Here is a 19,249-nt window from a genome sequence, read left to right as displayed (position 1 = left end):
AAAATTGGCATAAATTATTGAGTTCTGGCCAAAAACATGTTTCGTGAGGCAGCAGTGACTTTGACCTTTGATAGCCAAATTCTAATTAGTTTATCATTGAACATGTGGAAGAAAGCCGCTCCAGGCGTTTCTGAGATATTGTGTTCAAGAATGGAAAAGAAAAACGATGCCTGAGGTATAAAAACCACTGAAGTTTGTCACTCGTACTTTCGCAGACAGCAAGGAGAAGCCAATTCCTGTCTCTTTCTACACTGGATTAATACGAATCAGATTTCTGCCACTACATCTTGAATGTATTCAGTACAATGTCACAAAATGGTGAATGCAGCTCTCTGTGGGGGCAATTTGTGCAGCAAACCAATTGTCAGTTTGCCAAAGAGGATGAAAAGTGACTTTTCACAGGAGATGACAGCCAGGGATAACAGGCTCAGCTAAAGAATAGACCAAATTGATGATCCTTGCCCTTAATCCTTCCTTCTTGGAAAAATGAATTAAAAATAAAATTGGAGTAACAAGCAGATTTGCCCACACTGAGGGTTTCTGGAAAATAACAAGGTCACAAATGGGCCGATGACTTTCATAGATACCGGTGATTAGAGCACAGAGGCTGAAGACAGATTACAGGAGATGAGGCGGGACTTTACATCAACACCATTTCCATGTGTCCTCTCTTTCATTCTAACCCCATTTTTCTGAAAATCCCTCTCTCCCATAGTGCGTTAATGACAGTTAGAGGTCTAGAAAACTGTAGACTATAAAGGACCTGTATTATTCTCTGAGCTCATGCATAATTCTGATAAAGAAGGGCTCTGGTTTCACAGTCCACTGTGTCTGTCGTTCTCCACCTACTCTGAGGGTCTGTTAAGAGCCCCAGCCTTTGATAACACAACTTTGAGACTGGACTCTGAAGGTTTAGAAAAAAAAAGGAGCTTAGCTTAAGAGAGAATGAAAGAGAAGGAGAGGTCACAGTGAGAGGGGTTCCTCTGTCCTTCAGGGCTCTGTTCTCGGCCCACAGGGACAATTACGTTCATGGAAGAATCTCAAAAGTTAAAACCTTTGGGAAATTTAACCTCAACTCCTTGAAATGTGTCTGTTCTTCACATCACTTCTATCTACTGGACTATAGACAGTATCTTTTCTGTATAATCCATAAATATATTTTGTTTTGTGAAAATGCAAAGGTCCAGGTTAGTTGTGCTGGACATTTTCTGCGACTTTTCCTGCCAGAACCTTAGTAAAATGTCCAAGTGAGCCCTGTTGTGGAAATTCACCCACACATAACCTCTCTCTTTCAGCTCATCTTAAATACTTCTGGTACAAATTGTTCATTCCAGTCAGCTCTTATCTCATGTCCCTTCCCTCCCTATGTCGTGTAGCGAAACCACCTGCTTCATCCAAGGTCATTTCTCTCATTATAAGTCCGTAATAATGACTCGTATCGACATCTTTATCAACACAGTGAGCTGTGAGGAGTTCTGGGTCAATCCTTTCGCGAAAGCTTCTTCTTAATAAACTTACAAAAACAACTCGGTTGTTTGCTCTTCATTTTCTGATTTCCACCACAGCCCATATGAGAGTATACATATAATGTACAATGTATGTTTTATCTCAATCAAATAATCCTTATTTTGTTAAGTCATTCTATATTAGTGAAGTGAATTCTTGTTATCAGATGCTTCCTCCCTGTCTCTGCAGCATTTCACACCAGTGTCATGCCTGAGGCCGAGCATAAAGACATGTTTGTGTTTAAGGACAGCTTCTCAGAGTATGAACCTGAGACTCTTCGTCAGCTCACAGCACCATCTGTGCTCGCCTGTACCAGCAGCAGTCTGTGTCCCGGCACAGATATGAAATTGGATTTCACACGAAGGGTCAGGGTCGCAAATGAGAGCTACTTGTCAAGAGTGCAACCCCTCACCTCAACATCTTCTTATCATGGGATAGAGAGTTTTGAAGGAACTTAAGACAGATTGGTCAGTGAAGTGTTATAAATACTTCTCATGTGTATTATACTGTATATATATACATGCACATGTTTAAGATGTTTATGTTGAATTCATTTTATGTAACTGACTCCATCACTTGCTGGTGCCTCCTCTAAGATGGTGGGAGAAGTGTTTTGCATTGACAATAACACAAAGATTTGGACACATTAGGATGAATCTGCAAAATCTACGAAAAGAGTCAAAAGCGATATACAGGCAATATTTGTGTGCGTGTTACAATCATCAACACGCCAGTCGCCAGGATACTTGCTCACTCTTACATTATTCCAACATGTTACAAGGGAACTGACAGGAAAAATTCTGGAAAATGTCCGCAACTGACTGACATTTGTGTTCTCACAGGAAATTTCAAGATAATGACAGAACTTCAGTGTATGTCTGAAGTGACTGTGACAATAACGAGCATTAACAGCACAAGTTTGTTTTTCTGGCTGACAATAAGCAACACAAGTGATCCTCTACAATTGAATGCAGTGCATTATGGTCCGGCTCACATTAGTAGAAAAATCAACCATCAGACCTCATCAATCCCAGCCACTCAGAAGAATGTACATGAATTGATCTAAATCTAAAAGGCAAAATAAATATAGAAGCACAAAGATAATAACCAGCAGTGACGTAATAAATAACACCTTCATCTGAGTCAATCATAGACTTCAACAAACTGTTTCCAGGGGTTCATGGAATCACACAGAATGAAAACAGCTTTTGGATTGATGATTGGTGGGATATGTGAAAGCATCTTCATTCAGGCGAAGAGGAGAAAGAAGAGAAGCAGGGCCAAGGACAGAACCAGTCCAAATTAATTCACTGCAATAAACAAACACGTTGGTAAAACAGCTTCAGTCCAACACAAATGATGTTCAGAATTGACTCCTACGTAGAGTAAATGCAAAACACATTATCTTCAGCTATAAGATGGATTTAAGTTGTTTTTTCTACACTGAGAAGCACTCTGCTGTGTTTACTGAACACTGAGACAGATTTGTTTTTTATGGAATTTACTCTGTTGAAAAGGGCCAAATAATTCACTGTATCATCTCCTGCTCGACAGAGGCACTCACATAAAGCAAGAGACAGACGAGCCAACAACGATAGCTATCAGACAGTGGTAATGAGGTGACTGTCGCAGGAATCAAATCAGTGAAATTAATGGACACAGCACTGTGTGTGTGTAACTCTCCCCTCTCCACTTTCCTCTCTTGTTTTTTCTCTCTAACTTCATTACATACAACTCTTCCATCAAACAGAAGCTTTTTCTATCTCTAATCATCGTAGTTCAACGTACGGCAGCTTAACTACACCTCTGTAGTGAACACAGGTGAATTCAGAATGTGGTTGTGGTTTACACTGTATTTGATTTGCACTATTACTCACTCCTGTAAGGAGCTGTGGGGTTACCATGGTAACAAAGGCACCGGGAGGGTTTGAAAGAGGATGTTTTTCTGACACCCGGAAGTTCTCTGTGGTCGGAAAGGTTTATAAATAAACGCACATGGAGAAATCTCAGAACTGACTCCTACGTAGAGTAAATGCAAAACACCTTATCTTCAGCTATAAGATACATTTAAGTTGTTTTTTCTACACTAAGAAGCACTCTGCTGTGTTTACTGAACACTGAGACAGATTTGAAATCTACGTCTTCATCCCATCGACTCCTACACCTTCGTCTTTTAGAGCTTCTGCAAAATTGAGGGCTGTTTGTTTTATTCATGGTTTCCTTATGCTGCAGATGTTCATAGTTTGTTCCTCTCGCCCAATGTCAGCAGGGATTGAAATTAAAAAAATTAAGTCAGAAATGAAAACACTAAAATCTTAAAGTAAACAATAAATATACATGAAAACATTCATATTGTGCATATACAGGAAACCAGAGCTGTTTCATGAGAATCTATGTCAATCCTGAATAGAAAGGTCTGTAACATCAAAGATAGCAGTTGCATGACACATATCCAGCCCCTTCCCCCAATAAATCAATACTCTGCTTTATGACAGCCGAGCTGCACCCAATAATCATGTTGTTGCACTGGTGCCAACAAACCATTGTGCAGGCACAACCGAAACTGTGGGGAAAAAGTCTTTAAACCTTATTTTGGGACACAGTCACCAATCTTTTTAAGCTGTTATTATTAGATTTGAATAGGGAGTAGTTTGAAATGCCTGGTGACCATTGAAAGTGCTGTTGTGGTTCAAAATAACTACCCAGAGTAGTTGCCAGATAGCAGGACCAGCCTATAAGAGTTTTGATGCAGCGTCAAGAGCATCTGGAAGCATGAGAAGCTGAAACATGACTGTTACAAAGCCTCCACACACCCACACACAGGATTTTATTTATGTTGGATGATTAGAGCTCTTCCCAGGAGTGTGTGGGCCCTGTGCACACTCTGTCCTCACTCTCCTTTTAGCCTTGCTGCACCTGCCAGGTTGGGACCTGTTCCACCTTTGTCATTTCTATCATTGCATGGAGTCTGGTGACCTTATATAATGACCACCGTTAGCTTTTCACACTTTCAACCTGAGCGACATCTAATCATTCGGGACAAGTGAAATCCTCTGTGAGGTGCACAGAGCCTTTGAGCTATTTCTGTAGCGACAGAAGTTGAAAGTTGTACTTCTATGATCATTTGTGGAAAATCGATGTGGAACGTTCAGGAAACTCTTTTCCTCTGGTGAGGGATGTGTGCTTTTTGATGCAGATGAAGGCGACATCATGTCGGCTTTTACTTGGCATGAAACCATTAATACAGCTTTACATTGCACGCCAGATTTCACTTTGCTGCATTTTATTCTCTCCGGTGTCAGGAAAACATATGCATGCATGCACTCAGCACCCACATCTTTAATTCAAGGCTTTACTCTTAAATGAGCAGCATGTTTGAAGTGCTTATTGCCATTCCTGACAGCATGAGTAAACAAATAGAAAGAAACGTAGGAGAGAAGGAGAGAGTGCACACAACCATTACTACTTCGTTTTCAGCTTAACAACCAAAAAGCTACAAAAGGGGGGAAAAAATCTTGAGAATCTCCAGGTACAACAACAGAGAGCGAGTCTTTAGCCTGCAGAAGATGGCAGAGGACAGTGTTTACATGTGAAGAGCTTTCCCTGAAATAAATGGCATAAGCGTCCCATGATCTGCTTAGGGCTGATCCTTCAGATCTAAAAATGAGGCCACTGGTTTTTTTGTGAGTTTTTTTTCCGAATGCAGAAGTTGCTGTTGACAAACTGACGCCACATTTCCCTTCCTGACAGAGATGACTGAGATTCTTCTGCATGGCCTCGACTCCTCAAAGAAATGTATCCCGAATCGCACAAATTAAGTGCCAGCAATGTCAAATGGGCCATTACAAACACACTTGTTAACATGACAAATACAGCTGCCGCCCAGAAACACGCTCACACAGGGATATTTGACAAACGGAAAGATGTCAGAGGAAACGCTGCATTGACTTGCTCGTCCTTCCTCAGAAGTGACAGCCAGACATCTGTGTTGAAAAAGCAATATCAAAACACCACTGACAAAGAGTTCTGTCAGGAGAGGAAGTTAGCCTGTGAGTGGTTTCCTTAAGTTAATCACCTTTTTGACATTCTTTTGAGATACTCTTTGAGTTTTGTCCAACGAGGCATTGTGTTTTATCAGAGGGTAAATTCCTTTACACAAGAGGCACCAGAAAAGTGCAGCCCCACAATGTCAACATCTCATGGAGACCAAAGCCTGGTCCTAATGAGGCAAAACATCATTTCTGAGCTACTGGTTAATGTTAAAATAACTGTCTGTGTGTGTACGTGTGTGTGTTGCATGTAAAGTGAGACCTCAGGAGGCAGGAAACCCACAAAGTCTGTGGTTGTTTAGCTTTCACATGAGCCTGTGCGTGAACATGCATGTCTGTCTGTGCTATCATTAACAGGATGTGAGCTTGTGGTTTCCACTCATCTTCCTCCTCCTCCTCTTCCTCCTCCTCCTCTTCCTCCTCCTCCTCTCCGTCTGTAACCTCGTATCTCTTCATCTTGGCCATAATTACATCAACATGTCCTAACAGGATATGGCGAGGAGCGACAGTGACCATCATGTTGAGTGCAGGACCATGTGCATGGAGACATGTTCTGACTGTCTGTGTCTAATAAGGCGATCAATGAGACCTACAGCGAGAGGCACCGGAGGTCAGTCCTTGATGACGATAAAGGGAAAGTCAAATATGACAGAGAGTAACTGCACACGATGAAATATTTTATCTGACTGTGCAGTTAAATCAGACTTTCTCATCAGCTGCACTCTTCCACATGACAGAAGGTTTTATTTACGATCCGTGCTACAAAAATCAAGCTATAGATAATTCGTTCGATGCAGTACCTCCTTATTAGCTGCGTCATTAGTGTGTGTGAACCCTTGGTCCCTTTTGATGTAATCCTTCAATTGAAGGCTCACATGAGCTGACACATGCTCGTAGAAACCAAGATGCCTCAGCGAAGGAAACGAGAGAAATACAGACCAGCACTTGTATTGAAGGACTGGAATAAAATATTAATCCAATGAAACTTTAGTCAAGATGGGAAGACTGTAGTGCTGACAAGAGTCCAATAACAGCTTGATGCATGAGTCCACCAAATAGCTTCTTTATAGCTTGTAGCACTTAGCAGCTGCTTGGGGGAGCATTAGCTTGGTGGGAATCTGGGAATTCGAAATCTGAACATTTGAAACAAAATCTCTCGTAAGAAATGAATAGTGGCTGCATGAGCCCTCAGCCATCAGCTGTGTCAAATACTAAAACTGTGTTCAAAGCAACATTAGCGTGTATATACCTCATACACCAAGCTTTTCCCTGTATCCATAATGTCACGCAAGACATGTGACTGATAAAATGCATCATGATTCGCTGAAACATTATGGAAAATGTTTTTTTGCCCTAAAAAAAAAGTTTTTAGAGGAGCTTTTCAGATTATGGCCAACAATCTAAATGGATGACCGATAGTTAGGAAGAAGGAGAAGGAAGAAGGGGGGGTCTGGGCGATGAAAGACTCATTTTAAGAAATCAAATGTTTTTATTTAATGTGAGAAATTAAGTTTTTGTAAACATCACATTTCTGCTCTTCAGAAGAACCTCCAGGTTTTGTTGACATATTCAAACAACACTTTTGAATATTTTAGAGTGTGTTTTATTCAACACTTTAGGTCTTAATGGGTTAAAAACAGGCCTTTTCACATGGGAACAAGAAACAGAAGGAAGAGAAGATGATGCTTATGAGTGTAACTGCAATCAGAGTCCATTTGCCTTGCTGTCTGCTCCTCTCCTGGTCATCTCACTCTTCCATATCTTTCCCTCATTTCCCCCTTGTCCCTCCTTCCACTCCTTGTCTCCCCTGTCCAACAGTTTTTAAGCTCCTCCATGACATGTGACTGCATTAATCTCCCCCTACCTCCCTCCCAGCTGCAGATTTGACACAAAGCTCAGTGATGTGGTGCATCAGTCGATGATGCGATATGCTAAGCTGTGGACTGAGAGTGAAAAATGTGTTTCTATACAAATCTATGTGCATCTGTTAGTAAACAAACAGAAGACCAGCAGCCCTGTGCAGGAGCTGCTGCTTCCATTTGCACTTTCGCACCAAAGAGGCTCAGTGAGCGAGCCAAGAGAAAAACAGACAGATCAAGGAGCAGCGGGGGTGAGTGAGTTTACATGCACTTAATCTGATGAGATATGGTATATTACCATCTCATGTAGTGCAGTGATCTGTGCCCAAACACTGTGACAACACGCCTGAAGAGATGAAACACAGAGGTTCATTTAAAGAGGAAACAACTCAAGATAACAGCGTTTGAGGGAAGTTCAAGCCTGTGTTTTCCGATGATGTACAGTATAGTTCTGCACACCCCCACTCATTCTGAACAAAGGGCAGAGGCACAGGAGAAAGTGGGTCAACCTTTCACATTGATGAGGCGGCAGATGCTTCTCTGATCCACACAAACAAACATGCATGAAGAAATGTCATGTGTGCACATAACAAGGCACATGCACTGAATGTGAAGGGTTCAGAATGCAAGGGAGACGACATGAAAACACAACGTAACGCACACACGTAGAGTAATGTCTGGGACTTTCTAATACTGTCTGCTTGACAAGGTGTACAGACACATCATTTCTGACTGTGTCCATTTTGTTCTCCATTTATCCGCTGCTCGCTCTCAGACTCACACACACATTAAAACACAAAACCACACATTCCTGGCAACTCTTTCATCTTTCGGCTACTGCAGCAGAAGCTCACTGCCATCACCACGGAGACAGAAGGCCTCACCATAACAACCACTGAATGGAAACTACGATGAGTCCCCCGTTCCTTTTAATATCGTCGTCTTTTCTTTGCACACGTCTCAAATACCATCAGTTATGCATGAAGATAGAATGAAAGGCTTGGTTTTGTTTAAACAGGAGGATGTAGAGCATACACCTCTGCAGGCTGCACTGTTTAAAACAACCACAACATCAACAACAGCACCATCGATGAGACACAACACAAGCAACACCACAGCAACACAAGCGAGACCAGTATTCTGTACCTGAATCTTCATTTTCCAGCAGGAATTCATGTCTGGATCCTGAAGCCACCTCCACCTCTCCTTCACATACACACTCTCACACACACAGACCCACACATACGCCCACACACACCCTCACGCAGACAATGGTTCCTCAGGGAGGCTACATGCCCCCTCTGTAAATCCTTGATGTCAGCCGGTACAGAGAGACAGAGAGCGAGGGAGACGAGCCTCTGCAAATACGGAAGCAGAGCAAGAGGCAGCCGTCACCGTGGCGACTGCAGCTACGGCAGCGCAGCACAGAAACAAAGACAGACAGTGGAGGAGATAGAGAGAGAGATGGCAGAGGGAGGGAGAGCAAGCGACTGCCCTACATTTTCTTCATACACACACACACACACACACACACACACACACACACACACACAGTGTCAATCCGGTGCTGTAATCCCATTGGCTGAGCTACGACTTCCTCCAGCTGATCTTGATGAGATGTGGGGGAGGGGCAAACTGCATGTTGTTGAATCATTCATTAGATGGAGGTGGTGTCCTTTAAATAGACCCACTCTGCTCTGCACACCCGGCTTAACCTTAAAGTACCTCCTCCTAACTCTAGCTAAGCCTGTCCTGCAACTACACACCACCACACTGACACACACACAGCCCCCCCCTCCCTCTAAATTTGAGACTGTTTCAGGACAAAGAGGCAGCCGCCGAACCTCTTATAACCCACTATCATCGTCCACCAATCAGAGAGGACATTACTGCAGACTCCACCAATCCCCTGCAGACTCTGAGGGATGTGAGGTGGAGCAGAAATGACAAGAGGGTTATTTATTGAACACAACTGTATTCAAGGACAAAGCTACAAAACTGCAATCACTTAAGTGCTGGACAACACTCCAGATCACTGCAGGCTGAGGTTCACTAATAAACACAGCATTTCAAGCTTTTAATGGGGCTGTGACTCACTCACAACAATGAAGCCTGTTTGTTAAAAGTATTACAACACAGAGCAAGACACTGGCATGTCCTCAGCACATGGTCTGTACAGGTATGTGAACAATCCCTAACAATATTAGTCAGCCTGGACCTGGAAGAACCCGTAAAATTTAGCAGATAAATCTTTTATGTTATCAGACCATCGATATTTCTATTATAAAATCTATCCATGTCACAGACTATATGTTCTGTGTATATCTGGCATATCTCTTAAAAGCTTAAATAAGGATTTGATGCAAAGAGAGATATATCTGTGGTTATTCTATTTCTATTCTTAAAACTAGCAGCATATTTTTGGTGTGAGTGTGAGTGTGTATGAGCGTGGTAGTGTTGTTAAAGTCACAGAGGAAAACTTTGATAAAACACTGAGACACACTGTTCTCTGGATACACACCGAGGACACATCAGGTCCTTAACATTGGATAATGAGCTGAGCAGCACTTTACTTTCATTGATAAACACTGCTTAACATCTTTAGCATCTAAATAAAGACTTAGAGCAGGTCCACTAGCCCGGCTCATGGACTTATGATAACACCACACAACAGCAACAGCATTTATCACTGTGTTTAATAAGAACAATAGTTTATTTAGTAGATTACTTTAGACTTCTACCCTACTATATTTTAAAATTGTGAATAGTGAAAATGAAAATGGATGATACACAGCCTTATTTGCAGAACTTTTACAAACACAAAATCCATATATGACACTAGAGGAAAGAGAAAAACTGGAAAAACATCAGATGTCCTCATTAAATGCAATAAGTGGGGCTAAAACTCCTGAGAGGACAAAAAAAATAGTTGCAGAGTTGGTTGGTGGGTAAAACCAGGAATTTGAGGCAAAATGTGACAGGACACAGACAGACAGAGGAAAGAGACCAGACAGTCTGAGGAAGATGTCAGATATCCCATGGGCGTGAAATTGAGCCGTAATAGACTTTTCAGTTTATATTCAAATACAGTCATGAATACTGATAACTACAACTACAGCTTTTCTGCCTGCTGCACGTTTGAATCAAATCTACGTCAAATTAAAGAGAAAGAGTGAGTGGAGAGAGTGATGGTGAAGGAGGGAAGAGATGGAGAAGAAGAAGGCAAAAAAGGGAGGAGGAAGAGTAATGGAGAAGAAGGAGGCAAGAGAGGGAGGAGGAAGAGAGATGGAGAAGAAGGAGGCGAGAGATGGAAAAGGAGGAAGAAGAGAGATGACCTCAAAGCAAAATGAAAGAAACTCTTGAGAATGTATCTTTTACCTACACTGGAATCATTTGCTGCTTATCTGCTGTAAGTGTAAGCACATCAGCTTTGATCTGGAGTGTTGCCTTGTCATTTACATCTCTGTGATGCTCTGGAGGACGGCTTCTGAGCCTTGCATATTTGTGCTTCAGACCAAAACACACAAACATTAAGTGGGCCGACACTGCGGCAGCACGTCCGCACTATAACACCATCAATTCACTCTCCCAAAAAACAGTAAGTGGCTGACTGAAGCAGTCTTATTGATTTGTAGCTCCCTGAAAACACCCACTGCCTCTTGCCCCCTATCTCAGCATCCCTTCAATTCTGACACCCAATGGAGCACATCTATCTCCACCTGTGAGAGATGATGGAGATTTGTGAGGAGGGTCTCCTGCTGTGAGCACATGTAACTATCAACAGGGCCCTCAAGCAGAAGAGGAGAGTGGGGTCAGACTTTAAAGTGACCTCCTTCTGGGGGAAGCATGTATCTCCGCAGACATACTGTCTTCTTACTTAGGTCATATTCCATCATTTGAAAAAGTTTCATGGAAATCAGTTTTTGCATAATCCTGAAACAAAAAGACAAACAGACAAAAAAGAGACCTTGGCGGAGGTAAAAAAAACTGTCCTTTACTAAGGTTTCATAATTTGCCATTTTAAACAATATGAGGTTTTTTCTTTAGAAAATGTGTGCTTTTGGGCTTGATGAATAAAACTGACTTGCTTGAACTTACAGTAGGTGGACGAGAATGGATGTCAAAAGTTGGATTAGCATCCAAAAACCTAGTTTAGCCTTAAAGGAGACACATAATTCTCATTTTCAGGTTCATCATTTTAATTAGATTTTTTACTTGAAAATGTTTAGACTTTGATGGATGCAAATGTGATGTCCTGATGATGCCCCAGAAGAATGATGAGGCGTTTCAGGAGCTTCAAGAACAGCGTATTCTCCCTTTACTTTGGCCATTTTAACCTGGCTGATCTTTTACATAAACAAAACACCTATCAGGAAAACGAAGAACTGAAAAACCAATCTGTCCATTCTGATGAACACAGTGTTCATCTCAGAAGGGGGCGTAATCCACAAATCTTTTCACCGTCTCTGTTTTTTTTTTTTCCAGCTGCAGACTTCAGTACAGAGGAGAAACAGCTCTATCACTAAAGTGAGTGAGTCACTGTTATGGCACAGAGAAGAACACATTGTACTTGTATATGGTAATGGACGGGGTCACGGCACCTTTTTTAAAACAACACTTACAGCACAATACAATGGAATGCAGAGTGGAAACTGCATGTAACTGAGCTGTAAAATCTGTTAATGAAATCTAAATGAGTAAAGAGACAGTCTTCACTAAAGTAAGGAAGTTCACAGTGTTTGGCTGATGTAAAACAGAATCCAGCTAGATATTATTCAATAAAACTGTTGTGGATCTCATCAGTACAGGTTGTGTAAGACTAGAAAACACACAAACACACTGTGTCACGAAGAGGAAGTGATGTGTTTATGCAAAGTCCCAGAAATCCAGAGCAACTGACTCAGACATTTGTTCTCTCTCACATAGCCACTCATTAAAAATTCAGGAAAATGTTGTGTGTTGAGTGCATGTCAAAAAAGAAATTCTACGTAAAGAGAAGCAGAGACAGTGACAAACTGTACATGCACCAAAACAATCTCATACTTCAGCAAGTCTTTTCTCTTATATGGCTCCAACAATGTTTGAAAACTCCCCTAATGATGCATAAATCATTAATTTCCTCTCTCTTGTCGAGTCTGGTTTTTGAGTTCACCTCATTCTGGAGCATCAAGCAATAATTAAGGCTCATTACTTTAACTGCGGTTGGTGAGAACCACAGTTGTAGTGCGAGTTTCTTTACCACATTAGGAGCAATGACCCATTTCCACCCAGATTTGTCCTTAATCGGTATTTGGACTTTGCAATTTTAGAAGAGAGACAATTTCAAGAATTATTCTGCTGCTTCAGGGATAAAAATGTCAACCTCTCCCATCATAAACCTGCTTCTCTAACCAACAAGACAATGGAGGCTAAAGCCCCATGGATAAATGGTCAAATGAATTATAGGCTTAAGCGATTTCCTCAGTCGTTGCAATGCAAGCTCATGTTTGTTATTGCATGTGCAAAAACACACACACACACACACACACACACACACCTCGAAGAAATGTGCGGGACAGCAGCCAAACAGCTCTCCTCTTTCATGTCTGCTTTTAATGTCTGTTCAGTCTGGTTTTATCTGCCTTTGGACAAATGGACGAGAAAAAAAAAGTACCTACAGCAATTACAGTGCAGGCTTAAGCACTGACTGTATCTGTGTCCACATCAGCACCTGGGGCCAGTGATAACCTTCTAAATTAGATAAGTATTTCAGCAGCACAGACAACACAAGAAGCTGAAGACAGACTCAGGGTGGATGAATAAATCCTCAATGCTTCTCAGGATTAAGTGTGAGAAAAATCTCCAATTTCATCAAACCTCCATGTGAGGAGATGAGTCATCTGAAGTTATTCAGATAGTTTTTAGCTCATTATCATGAAGCTGATGCAGACAGAGGCAGAGCCCGATATGCTTTTAAACTCTTGAGTCTCGACCTGGACAATTAGCCTGACCAAAATTCTCCTTTTTATTCAAATTATTACTTTCCAGTTCAAACGTGTGTATAAATTGCACCTTGAGTTATTTCACCTGGCAAATCTTCGCATTCCCCCCATCTCCCCAATACCCCCAGATCCTACAGATCTCACAAACACAAATAAACAGCTTCAACAATGTTCACCATATACACTCTGACCCTACGGCTACTAGAGTTTTGGCAATTTTCAGACCCTTTCAAGATGTGGTACAGTTTGTAACTATGGTTAAACTATCAAATGAAATAAGAAAAGACATCCTGACCCTCGTGAAGGATGTGGGTCGATAGTTGTACTGAAAACTTTTTGTAGCCAAAATGGAAAAGAGTGAGATGATCAAAACATATGGATCAAAGTTGCATCTACATGTTTACACCAGTAACCAGTTGGGTCAATGTTGCAACATCACATCATACATTCAACTTATTTTTATCCTTAAGACAATTTAAGTTTTTAAATCTCATCTTATTTTCCTGATTGATCCTTTTGTTTTCATTGATTCATTTGCTTTCTGTTTCTCATTCCTGTTTCCTTGATGCCTGGGAATGTTTTGTTTATTTTCTGTACTGCATTGTAAATGAGGTATTCCCAAGTTAAAGTAAAGGGTTAAGCGAATGACTGAATGAATGTTGGGGTAACTCTTGGCCATTCTAGGTTTCGCTTTTGTTCAGATTTATTCTTGACGACCACAAATATAACCTTTTAATTTCTTCTCCTGAAAGAGGAGGAGTAATTACAACAGCTGCATGCATTGTCTGAAGTAAAATCAATGCAGTGTCTAAGCTGTCTCCTACAAGCATCAGCAGCCTGAAGTGGGTAATTAAGATTACGATCATGTCTTTCTCAAGTATAACGACGGCACAAACTGTTTTATGGCCAGTTCTCAGACTTTCTCAGCCTTTGCTAAAAAGCAGAAGGGAGGATTTTTCAAAGGCTGCACACACATCCAGCCATCTCTTTAAAAACTCTCCTTAGATCTATGTTGAACTTGTGCTTTCCATGTGCGTCCCTGCAGAGATGATCTCAGTATTTTATATAAAAACAAATGCACACTAATGCATCCCTTCTTCCACCCGCCTCGCTCCCTTCAGATCACTAGCTATGACATCATCAGTCATCACCTGCTGCTAAACAGATGGTGCCCCATTAGGGGTTACTAAGGTGGAGGGGTCTGCATTGCAAACACACTGATTGGGGTGGTATTTGAAACACATGCAGACACTTGAAATACTACAATATCCTCTTCAACCGCAGGTGCACTTATACACTCTATCTGATCAGGATTTCAGGGCCGTGAGCAGCTTCCCCGCAGGAAGAGGACTCTCAGCAGGGGGGGGCACTCCTGCATCTCAACCTTCTGTCCATGCCTTCAAACCATGGGTCAGTGACCTCAGTGAAAATGCAGAGAAAAGGCATTAGCCCATCTTTAATGGCAGTGGGGATGGTACGTGGAGGTGGCACAGACTTGAACCTGATTTCACTCTGATGTAGCTGCACAGAAGCAGCTTCATACCAAAGACTGAACACAGAGGAAGTATAAATGGTTTCTTTAAGTCTGACCATCAGGGGACAGCTTCCTCAGAGGTGTGTTGTGGTGCCAGTGAACAGAAGGCTACAGTAAACACAAACTCCTCAGACAGTATCATTTCTTCAACTCAGCCTCTTTGTAGCATTAGAAGCTTTGATGCTTTAAGCACCAGTGGAATCCGCAGCTCTTCTCTCCACTGCAGCTACCTGGAGCGAGGAACCTTGGATTTATGTGCAGCCTCTTCTTCACCCACCTGCAAGCACTGATGATGGATGAAGGATGCAGCCATGAATCAGTCCTCCACTCCCACTCCAATCCACATTTTAAGGTCCAGTCTCGTTTGGCTCCCGGGTAAACAGGGTCCGGAGCAGCAGCAGGAGCAATTTGCATTTAGAGGCTGTCCGTCTTAACTTGGCTTGTGCCAGCAATTCATTGAGAGGTTCACATTTGCATTCTGAATAGCTGAGAATGCTCAAACCCACAAGCTTGAACTTTCAATGAGAGGGAGGGAACAGGGATCTTTAATATTTTCGGGTGTAACTGCTATAATTTAGTTAGATTGAAGCTCACATAATTATTGGAAGAAATATGGCACATTTAGAACAAAAACTCACAGGATACCTTTGTGCAGATATTTTAAAACACATAACACTTATTTAAAGGCATGTTGAAATTAAGAGACAACACATTAAATGAATGTGAATGCTGTGATGTCAAAAGGATCAAATCCACTTGGAATAAAGGGGCAGCGAGTCTCACCTCTACTGCCCCCTGCTGACAGTCCTGCACATACCATAAACTAAACTTCAAAACTAAAACTTTTCTTGGGGCAAAGACTTCATTTTAAATGTCTGTTTCTTCCTAAATATTTACTGAAAGTTTCACAGAAGGAATACATTCACTTGTAATTTCCTCGCAAAACTTAAAGGCTGCATTTTCTCTATTGTAAACCGTATATTCATGCATTTCTCTTTGCATCATGTTTATGTTTGCTCCATATGTTGCACAACAATCACTCGGTCTCTCACATGACAGAGGCCTTTGATAGCCATTCATTAAATCCTCCCTGAACAATAACCATAATCTTTAAAATGATAATAATGCATTGCTATTATATTGCTATTTTCATTAAACAGAATGACCAACTTTTCCTTCCAGTGTAAACATGTAGTATATCAAAATATATAACCACCTCCATCATTATAATGGTCAACCATCAAATATGAATCAGTGAATGTTTCACATTATGTAGTGAATAATAACAGCTTGAATTTATATAGCTCCTTTCAAGAGACCCAAGGACTGGATCCTTCTTTACTAGCAAACATTACAGGAGATACAGACTCTTTTAGTACGTTACAGGGGATTAAAAACATTCATTTTGATTATAATCAGTAAAAAACCCTGCTGACAAAAACTATTTTCTACTTTTCATCTACAAAGCATAGTTATTTTGTATTACCTTCATTTGAATGCAGGTAAGCTTGAGTGAATAGGGGCAGTTTCTGTAGGGAATAACGACTTTAGCACTTTCCCATTAGGAAATGGAGGCCTCTTGCTACTGAGGTCATAGTTATAAGAGGTGATTTAATTTATACTGAGGAGTGAATCAAATTTTTTGTAATCCCTATTTACATATTATTATATAGTCTCTTAACACAATGCAGCATGTCCTCACTGAAGAGACTGTCAATGACAGTGGCAAAAATAAACATAGGTATCTCAAACAGTTGAAATAGGTTGCATGTTTTACTGGTCTAGATAATAATGTGACACTGTGTATTCTGTAAACAGTGCCCTGGCTGACTAAATTAGTTTCACTCTGTTTAATGGTTACATGGTAATGGTTACATTCATTCCCAAATGGAAGTGTAGCATCTGAAGTGATTACACTGCCTCTATTTCACTTATAATTATGACCAAATTAAAAAGTTTGCTCCTCAAAACTAATTACTGGGAATTTACCAAAGTATGTGCAGCAATAACAAGGCCAAGCAAAACAGTGCAATGCAATGACTAACGCGATGTTATTCAGGTTTTTCAGTTTAAATGCAATAGTGGGGGTTTCTGTTGAGTCATATAGACATGTTTACAACACATGAGATGTGACGGTCCCCTGCTCACAGTGACCTCAACCTCGAGGTAGCAGGTCCCTCCCCTTGTTCTGCTCAGCTGCAAACATCCCCCACTGATGCAGAACGCAGCCTCTAACATCCTTCCACCTTCTCATCAAGCCTGTCATCTTGACGTGATGCATGATCGACAGGAGACAAGGTCGTGGTTTCTCTCACTAACTAGCCGTCTGCTTGTAAACGCGTTTGCTCCGTTTCATCTCCATGTGGACGTAATGGCACAGGATTGCTTTGTGCCACATGACACAGCTGTGAAGGACTCACAATGAGGCCGCAGGAAGCTGTGACTTGCTTCAGATCATTTTGAAGAGACAGCACGATGACAGTAAAATGGATAAAAGGCCCATCGCAGCATAGGAAAAAAAAAACGGATTTGAAACCACAAAGTGATATTTACATAGTATCTTAGATTGACTGCTCTCCCCCTGGAGGGCTGTTTCTACTGTTATAGCAACAATGTCACACTACAAAAATGCTGTGCTCCGCGACCGCTGCCGCTCACATGAAGCAGAGGGGAAGGCAGAGCGGAGGCTTACATTCAGCGAGCCGACTCCCCAGGACATGAAGGAAATTGCAAAAGCAAATCACACTGTAACTATTAGGCCTCATTTTCTCTGAAATCCTTCGCTCCACCTCAGGTTAGGAGGAGAGAGTCAGCGTGAAGTGAATAGAGTCTGAGATGATAAACATGAAGTTAAAACCCCATCGCTCCCAGCTGGCTCACACTGTTTTTTTTCCCATCTCCCACATCTGAAACATGTTCTGCTATTCCCCATCCTCCATTTTCCACCAACGCGCCGTTAACGCAAACCTCCTTCCAATTGCTGCTCTGATCGCCCCTCCACCCTGTCAATATTTGCCCGGTCAGCTCTGCGTCTGTGTGCCGGCAGCTTTAAAGCAAATGTCATTGGTAAAGAACTGAGTTTCCACATGAAATGGGACTGAAATCAACTCTCAAACAGGGAGCAGATGGTGATGCTTTCCTGATGACATCTTTTGGCTTAAATAGCAATTCTCCAACACTCTTCCTCCTCCCTCTCTCCTCCCACTTAAGGTCTTTTACAACAACAACCTTTCCTTAAAGTTTGTAAACTTAATGAGCTGCTCGCTGATTTATCTCAGCCTATAGTCGTATAACGTCTATACACTGGAAGTTACCTACACAAGCACAGACATCTCCATCATTAGGTGGTGGTTAGATATTCATTCATCTTAGATATGGATGATTTTATTACACACTTCAGAGACATAAGCCCCTAGTTAGGCATGTGAGGCATTTCAGGGAGAAAAGACATCAGCTGGTTCGTAAAAAAAGATTTTAAAATGTCCTGAGGAACATTTGAGTGAAACATCATCATGGAAAAATCATTGTTTATATCAATCTATTAACTCCAGAAATCTGTTTGTCCTTCTCCATAACATAACTCGCATTTCTCAAGAACTGCTTGTCGTATTGGTTTCAGCTCCTCTTATTGTGTATTGTTAAGGTACCAATAAAGTGCAGTGTTGAATTTAGACCGGCGATATGTCCAATTATAATAAACATTGAACACAAAGGTCACCAGCGCTCTGTCGCAGTGGCAGCAGGGGCTCATCAACATAACTGAGGTCGATCACAGCAACGGAGTATTCACACAGTAATTAATTCTTTGGTTGAGTCAAGCTTCTTTGAAACTTTGAATAAACAGGTGAACAGCTCTCTGTGCAGCAGCGTTGGTGCAGCTTGGGGTTCTGCAGATTAAATTCTTAACTGGCTCAATTACAGGTTACTTTTACAGTTTCAGAAAGAAGGCTGCAACCAGCGTCACCACAGGTCAAGTAAACAGTCTATTCCAAAAAGGCATCTTTACAACAGACACTGCACTGGTTCTCCTAAATCACACAGAGTGCCCCATTTTTTTGCAGCTTGAGTTTCAACAGTTTGTTCAGCACAGTGATCCTGCTCCCTGGGAGATCAGCTGTGGCCTGTATGGTTTGTATTCAGCCAGAGTTCTTTGAGTGGTTCACTAGGAGAAACGCATCAGATCCTCTTCCACCGGCCAGTTATACACCATTGTCTTGGCTCAGCTCGGTGTCATCACATCTTTGTGTATCATGGCGTAGTAGTTTCAGCTTTCAGTCATGTGGTTGATTTGTTCCTATGCACTGTATGTACTTCAATACT

The 19,249-nt window shown here is 41.6% G+C and overlaps 1 protein-coding gene across 4 annotated transcripts in view; it reads right to left on the bottom strand.

The window, feature by feature from the left end:
- marchf8 (membrane-associated ring finger (C3HC4) 8) overlaps positions 1-19,249 on the bottom strand; it is a 74,837-nt gene that overhangs the window by 24,688 nt on the left and 30,900 nt on the right. Inside the window, exon 1 of one of the 4 annotated variants that reach the window (XM_069538263.1) lies at positions 8,561-8,914. The exons of the other annotated variants lie outside the window; for them this stretch is intronic. Within the exon in view, the coding sequence (XP_069394364.1) occupies positions 8,561-8,590 (30 nt within the window). The 5' untranslated portion in view covers positions 8,591-8,914. Of the gene's footprint in view, positions 1-8,560; positions 8,915-19,249 lie in introns of those variants that run through there. 4 annotated transcript variants of the gene reach the window in all.

Source organism: Paralichthys olivaceus, chromosome 14 (genome assembly GCF_024713975.1).
Source record: "Paralichthys olivaceus isolate ysfri-2021 chromosome 14, ASM2471397v2, whole genome shotgun sequence".
Classification (NCBI taxonomy): Eukaryota; Metazoa; Chordata; class Actinopteri; order Pleuronectiformes; family Paralichthyidae; genus Paralichthys; species Paralichthys olivaceus.
The sequence above is the reverse complement of the archived record's forward strand: the minus strand, read 5'-3'. Positions and strand labels throughout refer to the sequence as shown.